Raw genomic sequence first — 8,470 nt, 5'->3', positions numbered from 1 at the left:
AGAGGAAGAGGATTTCAGCGGCCAGGGGTTCGATCGTCGAGTTCGACTGCGGCCGATTGCGGGAGAAGAGGCGCGTGCGAAAGCTTAGGACTCCGCCCAAGCGGCTCTCGGTCGAGGCAAAGGAATGTCGTGCGGGGGTAAAAGTCAAAAAAAAATGACTTAGGGTTATAAACCCTGATATTATAAATAATAAATATATAAAATATTTAATATTTCTTAAGATAAAATTTGAATAGTACCATTTTTATCCGTGCATCACAATACAACGAAATGGATGTTCCTTTTAGGTAATTTTGACGCTCCAGACGCATTGACGCGATTCGTTTCGCCACCGGAAGTCGTTTTGACGAATTCATCGATTTGCGTGTCAATTTCCTCGTGTCGAAAATATGGCAATATGGGTGTCCTTTCCTACCAAAATGGGTATCCCGGACGCGTTGGCGCAGTCCAATTTGTCGTCGGAGGTCATCCGGAGAAGTTCGCATTTTCGCCCGTCCTTTGGGTTTAATTGAAGTCCGATTTCGTGCAATAACGACCAAACACACTTGCAAATGACAAGCACATACAAGATATAGTGCACCATGCAAGCAAGTAATCAGACACTAATGCACATGCGAAACATATATTATGCAAGTGATAGGTCGAACGAGCCAGGGCGATCGGTTGAACCTAAGTGATCGACTGATCGGGTCGGAGCGGCCGATGATACCAAGTGATCCTCTGATCGAGTCGGGGCAACGGTCAAACCCAGGGGGTTGGATTCTAGTTTTCTAAGACGGTCAATAAGAACTCCTAGAACTAGATCCTAGGCCCTAAGGAGGAGAAGAGAAGACCTCACAAAAATGAGGTCAACACATGCATGATTGATGATCCAAACTGCAACCTCTCTGATCAAGGTTAGATTCTAGCTAGACATCTTCCTTCTGCTAGACCAAGTACAAACATCGTCTGTAAAGAACTCTTTACTCTGTGATTCAACCACATTTCACAGTAAATCTGATGCATTCAAGTATCAGTGCATAGAATTGGTTGATCTTGGCGTACATACTAGGTTTAATTTACTCAAGCCACCTTCTTTTGGTCCCACTTATTTTGCATGCATTCTGATTTGATTAATTGGTCAATCCCTCTCTTTTTGGGTCATTTTCACGTGGCAAACGTTCTTTATTTTTGAGTTTGCACCTCATTATATCAAGTGTAGGTTGTGTTCTACACTCGACTTACAAGTCCTAATGTTTGACTTGCATTCCATCCTATCACGATGCCACTTCCATATTGCTTTGAGTCAAGCCTAGCCTAGCATGACATTCATATATTAACACTACGACGTGACTCCCATTTGCTGACTAGGTTATGCTTGGTGACATCCTCCATATATCTCATGACTAGTTCCTTATATAATATAACTCGTGATTGTCATCAAGGATTCTTGAGTTATGACATGGATAACGAGATCAGAGCCTCAATAACTTGGAATGATGAAATTATGGGATATTAATAGGGGCCATCCACTTGTCTTCTTAAGTTAGCCCCCTTCCATTATTTATTCATTTCTTGTATAACCCTTGGGTTGTAGAATTTTCATTCCCCAGTCGCTTATTATAATTCCAATCTTAGGCAATTCTGAAGATTACCAGTCACTTATGTTTCAAAACGAAAGTATCATCATCTTTGGAGCCTTTTATCCTTTAGTTTCTTTCTCAAGGGTCTTTATTTTTGTTAACATATTTATTTACAAAATATTATGTCCCTTCTGGAAAAAAAGTGTCTTTTTATATTGAAATAAGATTTCCTCATCACATTTCTATGACTACATGCTCCTTGCCCTAAAGAAACATTTGTTTCTTTCACATATCCATAACACAACCTTGTTTAATGCACCTTGAACCTTAAATTGTTATTGACTGATGCAACCTTGGCTGTATTGAGGTCACATATTTTTTGTGCCTTACAGTCTCATTGACTTGGTTTATTCTCATATGTTTGAGCTTTATCATACCTCTTCTTTAAGAGACCTTTAAATCCCGACTTATAACTATATGCATTTCCACACAAGTGAAACACTTTAATAAAGAGTATTCATAGCTATGCTTCAAATATAATTAATCTATGAAGTTTTCTCCTATATTAATCTGAGAAGTCTTCTCCCTTGAGAAATCTCGAACCTTATTTCTCATTCTTCACTCTACCTGTGTTCCTACAATGGTACTCTGATCAGGTTGGAGAGCAAGGCACCATGTTCATGCTTGTAGATCCACCCATGTTAATTGCCTCTTGTTTGTCTAAAGAATTAGCCTTTCGAGTGGGTCCTTTTCGTGTAGGAGTTGTGGGCCCATAGTTATAACATGTGTAGGGGTTGTGGGCCCATAGTTATAACATAACTATATATCCCCATAGACGAAGACTAAGATCATACATTTGCAGTCCCTATGTCATAAATTTGAACAATTTTTATGCAAAATGTTCTCGTCATTCTCTTTCTAGCTTGGTCATAGATCTTGGTATCATCCTAAAAATTCAATCAGTATTATGATAGTTACCCTTACAAGTCCTTACATTACATGGATATGTTTTGATTAGTATGATTCCTAGTCAACACATATCATATTTGAATTTTTTAATGGATTTAGGAATCATGGATCATTTTGAAAGAAATTTTTTAATTTCATTTATACATCTTATTCAATTTCTATTACCTAATGATTTGTGCTTACATAGCTGTCCCTATTGGAGACAACCCATGGATTTGGTGATGCTCTCTCAACTTTGTACTTTAATTACCATAATAGTATGTGGTGGACTTTGAGAGAAAGCATCAAGTAACTTTTCACACCATATATATGTTCTTTTGTGCTAGATATTTTTAGTCCAAGTAAAAATCAAGGATATTACTTCAAGCAACTAAGTGGTCCATCACTCATATTCTTGGGTCAACTTTGATAATCATGTAGGTGGAGACCGAGATTAGGCTCTTGTAAGTCCCCTGCCCACCATAATATAATTGATTAAGCATTTATACAGGTGGAGACCAAGGTTAGATATTTGTAGGTTTCTTGTACTTCTGATGCCTGCCTAATTGGGCTCTTTTATCATTGAGTTGAGTTTGGATTAACAAAACTTAATACCTCAAAATCAAATATCCATTTAATCTTACAAATTTGTCATTTAGGTCACTTCATATGTTTTCTTTTTAAGGCAACTCATGGGTACAATGATATATTCTAGATGTAGTTTGATAATAAAATATGGGCTATTGATGGAGATGGGGTGGGTTACTCATTATAACACCAACATGAATAAAAATGATGATTGATTTTATTAATTAGGACTATATAGGTGATTAAAAGATAATTTTGATTGAAGTCCCACTAAAGTCTCTATGAATGAGAGAACCGCTTAATTCTACCTTTGGGATATAAGAAATTGACCTTACACGACAACCGTACCCTAAAGTTTAAAAAGCTAGAATAAAAAAATAAGACATTTTGCCTTAGCAAAGCGAGGCATAAGCCCCGAGAACGAAAAAAATCTTATAAAATTAAAAATAATTCATGAATATGACATAAATTTTTGATATGTTGATTTAATTCATTATCATAAAAAATATAAATTACAAATCTTATTATTAAATATTGATGTAAAATAGAAGTTTGAAATGTAATTTTAGGTAAATATTTACTTAAAATTTAAATATTTGATGAGGTTCAAGATCCATAATGGCCTTATCCTTACCTTCATCATCTTTAAAAGAATCATTATATTTATTATCATCTAATTCTATCTATCAACATAAATGTTCTTCATTCAATATAAAATTTTCTTACTATCAATTAAATTAAATTCCAATATAATCTAAAAAGAATAAATTAGTAACGTAATCAAGTAATTATACTTAAATTATCTTTTGACCTTTTTAGACATTATATCAAATTTATATAATATAATTTAATATAATAAACTTTTTTTTTTGCATAACTTGATCAAGGCGTTGTCTCAAATATTTCGGGGCACATGCCTCGAAGGAAAAATGCGTAAGTCTCACTGGTGATATTGAGGCTCAAGCATCGAGTTTTTTTTTCGTGCCTGAGTTTGAGTCGTGCCTGAAGGCGTAAGCCTCAAATGCCTTTTTAAACATTACCCTGCCCAAACCCATTCAAAAAATTCTATGTTCGGTTTGACCCAATTAGCATTTGTGATGGGTTTGCACCTAGAATCACAATCGGTTTAATTTTTTGCATCATGTTCAATTTGAACCGACAACCAAAAATTGATTAGCCTACTAAATGTTGACCCAAATGGTTGTTATGTATTATGTTAAACGTGTTACATGGGTTGGATTTAGGTCAGTTTGTTTAATGAAAAGTCTGATTTGAGTTAAGTTTTTTTGACTTGTTTAATAAAAAGGTTGTGTTTGTGATATGCATATCCGCATCAAGTCATTTTGAATAAGATCGAACTATTCTATTAACCTGAATTGACACCCCATTTTTATCTTTATATTTCATGTAAGTCTCAAAACATAATTTAACCAAGTCTTTTTTTTTTTTTTCATTACAACTCACACCTTATTTATAACCTTTAAGCTTGAAATAGATTAAAAATAAAAAATTACTACAATTCTTTTGAGGAGGGAAGGACATGTCAACTCATGAATTCATATCCTCTTGAATCTCATATTTGATTGCTTAATTGATTTATTCCTGGTAAAATTGCCTAGAAATAAAGTATCGTTGGATTTTGGACTTTAAGTCACAATTCATATTTTCCTTTCTAGCAATGGTACCTTCATGGATGGAGAGAGAGAGAGAGAGAGAGAGAGAGAGAGAGAGAGAGAGAGAGAGAGAGAGTGATATCCCATGTATACTAACATGCTTGCACAAAACGACCAAGCTAATTTAGAAATAGCGTGGAGCCATGTTGTTGGGGTTATGATGCATACAATTATGTCTTCATTTAAACTAAGAGTGATGTACTTATTTCAGTTCTGCTGTTGAGGATTTTTTTCCATAATACGCATTTGCTATTTGAAGTGGAATTAGACAGAAGGAAAAGGATGATAGAAGTAGATCCCAATCAAAGGGCTTATAATCAAAGCTCCATCAAAATAATATTAAGAATGACATTTCTTGCGTCAACTGATATTATAAATATTCTTTTTATACATCAAGTACCCAAATATATCCCTTTGTCTTTGAATAGGCTTATAATAGTTGTCTCAATTGACTCAAAAATGAAATCCCCATTTTTTAATGACTTTAGGTATTCAGTTTTTTACCGCATTGATAATGAGCCAATTTTAGTATTCACTTTTGTTCTTAGTTTTTTCAATAATTTCTTATAGCTCGCATAAGCTGCATACATGAACTGAATGGCTGTTTATAACATTATGAATTTGATTGCCTGATATATATATATATATTGGAAACTTGTGGTTTTCATTTCTATTTCATTTTAACCATTTAACAATAGCAAAAAATAAGACATTTGATAACAGCTTGAACTACAAAGTGCTCAAATATTGTTCAGTTTGATGATTATTTTGTTGGCATCAAGCTTATAATAAAGATGAAATAATGATACTAAAATAAATTAATGTTGTGGTTTTCTGAAGATCAAAATGCTTGATTTTATTCTTAATGTAAATTTCCGCTTGTACATAGTGTTTGTTGGATTTTACACGATCTTGAATAGAAGTTACTGAAAGCTGCATCACATTTTCTTGATTGTTCACTAACATTAAGTTTGAATATTGACGATGGAAAAACAAAAAAGAAACTGAAAATTGATCCATCTTAGATAAGGAATGTAAAAAGTTCAACTATAGTGATTTACATTTTGGGAGGAAAGGTACTCTAATCCAATTAATATGTATTTTTTGTCTGAAGCATTGTCAAATCTGCAGGACATTCGAGAGGGGCAATGTTTAGTAAAATTTGATGCAATTTGACCATCCAGAATTTAAAAAAAAGATGGAGAAAAAATAAAGATTTACATGCGTACCACTTAAATCTTGTGAACATATCTATTACCTAAATTTTAACTTTTATATGTATGCCACCCAAATCATTCAAATCTCATAAAAATTACTGACATTTTAACTTTTAAAAGGTGAAATGCACCTTTTCATGTATAAGTAGGGTCGCATATATGTAAAACTTCAGACAGAGATGCATGCTACGAAATTCAAAAGCCTAGGTGCTGATGCAATTGCCAATAAAGTCCATTCATACAGATTGTGAAACTCTTTAAACTAATCATAGTTCATGATATGAAAATTTTGTGGATGATTTGTATTTACTTTCCCGTCACAAAATAATCACACTTTTTATTTGGGTGATTCTCTAGATTGTCCGCTCATGTAGTCAATAAATCAATTTAGATGTGTTGATAGGAAGTCCGAATGCCAGCAGCTGGGTCAAAAGGAGCTTCGAAGAACCCGGGCGAGCTAAAAGATGATACAAACTCTACGAGGGAGGAAAAACAGGTAATTGATTTGTTGTAATCGGTTTATCATATGTTTTAATTTATTATCTAATGGGTAAATAGGAGTAACATGAAATGGAATTGCATTTTTTTCACCTTGGTTTGGATATAAATTCTTTTAACATGAACTGTTACTCTTAATTTGTTTTGTGCATGCATATACTAGTCAATATTCACATTTACCTTTTGATTAATAGTGTTTAAAAATAATTGTATATGAGAAATATAAGCGCTCAAGGTTTTCATTGCATGAAAAGCTAAAGTTAGCCCTGGAAGAATTTTGATTAATAAATGAACAAAACTTCTTTTTCATAATGCCTCAAAATGCAGGTATTCAAAATGTGATGAAGCTGTTAGTAGTTTCGATGCAGGATGAACTAGCAGCATGCCTATAGGTTGTGAAACTTTTAAATTGTATAAAAACTGTTGTGCTAGAATATATTTCTAAATAGATTTGTACTGCCGGATTTTCTTTGGGCAGTGAGCTATGCATGTCAACTTAAACCAAAACTCTTCATCTGATAACCTGGCCTTTCCTGATTACTCTCATTTTGAGCTAATAAATTTCTTCTTTTTGGGCTGAAAAATAAGCTTAAAGTTCAAATTGCTTGCTTTGTTTCTTTTAATTAACATTTCATTGCTAGAATTCAGGATAGAAGCATTCAATAAAATACCGTGAAAGCGTAAAAATAGTTTTTTTGTCACGTACATAACTAAGGATGTTTCAACAAGTAGAGGACTTTAGTTTTAGATTGGTAAATACGGCCATTAGTTTAAACTTGAGTGACCGAGCCCTTGCTTTACTTGTTTGTTTCACTCTCATTGATTGAAGGAAGTCCGATCATGCATTTTTGTCTTGGCAGAGCTTGCAAAGATTGTAATTGCTCAGATTTGTCAGTTGAAAAATATTTGTTTTGATTATTATGTGCTGTTGCTGATTTTAATTTTAACAATTTCTCCAATCAATGTCACGATCCTGCTCGGGATTTGGAATTAATCAAGACGGGTGCAAAAGGTCGTATAATAGGAATTAAATTTTTCATATTTATTTTCTATAACTAGTTATTAACAAATGAAAGAACCACTAATCAAATTAAATTAAATGAATATAATTAAATTTATCTCATTATAGATATTTCGCGTCTTATATAAATATTCTCTTTTATGTTGCTTATCTTTTAATAAATTAATTATATTTGAAAAATTAGTTAAAACAACTGTGAGCTAACCAAAGCTAGCGATTACTCATACTCTTAAACTACAATAGTATAACGAAAAATAAAATAATATACATAGGAGTGTCAAAAATTGACTTAACACGTTAACACGACTCGAACTCAACTCGAAAAATTTGGGTCAGGGTTGATCCGAATATTTTTTGAGTTGAGTTCGAGCCAGAGAATTTGAACCGTTTATTATTCGGGTTGAGTTCGGGTTGAACCCCAAAAATCAAAAACCCAAACATGAGTCGAATAAGGAAGTTGGGGTCGGGTTTGGGTTAGCGGGTCAAGCACAGCTTCAGGTCGGGTTCGTTTTTTGGTTTTCGACTCGTTTATTATTCGAGTCGGGTTTGGCTGTCCCTAATAGAGTCGGGTCATTTTCGGATCGGACCTGAACCGTACCCGCTGACCCGAATTGACACCCCTAAATATGCATACTAGTTAAGTGTTTAATCAATTAACATAAATATTTAATATTTTAATAATATGATGTTAGTAAGCAAATTTTAGTATATCAATAACATATCTATATCAATAACATATCTATATCATTCTATATTTATACAATCGTCACAATAACACCGTCTAAAAATTATACCATTTAAATTACTTTAATATCAATAGTCTTTTCTATTTACATGCACGGGTAGCTTAGCATTTCTCTACCAATATCATAAAGTGGTGACTATATCATAGTTAATTATGCACATATAAACAGTTAATATAAACGTATCATTTATTTGTTCATCACATTTAATTATATATAT

The 8,470-nt window shown here is 33.3% G+C and overlaps 1 protein-coding gene across 2 annotated transcripts in view; it reads left to right on the top strand.

The window, feature by feature from the left end:
- Positions 1-8,470, top strand: part of LOC110032868 (DNA-(apurinic or apyrimidinic site) lyase) — a 97,344-nt gene that overhangs the window by 8,978 nt on the left and 79,896 nt on the right. For both annotated transcript variants that reach the window (XM_020736641.1, XM_020736642.1), the window contains exon 2: positions 6,392-6,484. In XM_020736641.1, the coding sequence (XP_020592300.1) occupies positions 6,392-6,484 (93 nt within the window). The remainder of the gene's footprint in view (positions 1-6,391; positions 6,485-8,470) is intronic.

The sequence above is a fragment of the Phalaenopsis equestris genome, unplaced genomic scaffold, assembly GCF_001263595.1.
Source record: "Phalaenopsis equestris unplaced genomic scaffold, ASM126359v1 Scaffold001042, whole genome shotgun sequence".
Lineage (NCBI taxonomy): Eukaryota > Viridiplantae > Streptophyta > Magnoliopsida > Asparagales > Orchidaceae > Phalaenopsis > Phalaenopsis equestris.
This window is presented reverse-complemented; position numbering and strand designations above follow the sequence as displayed.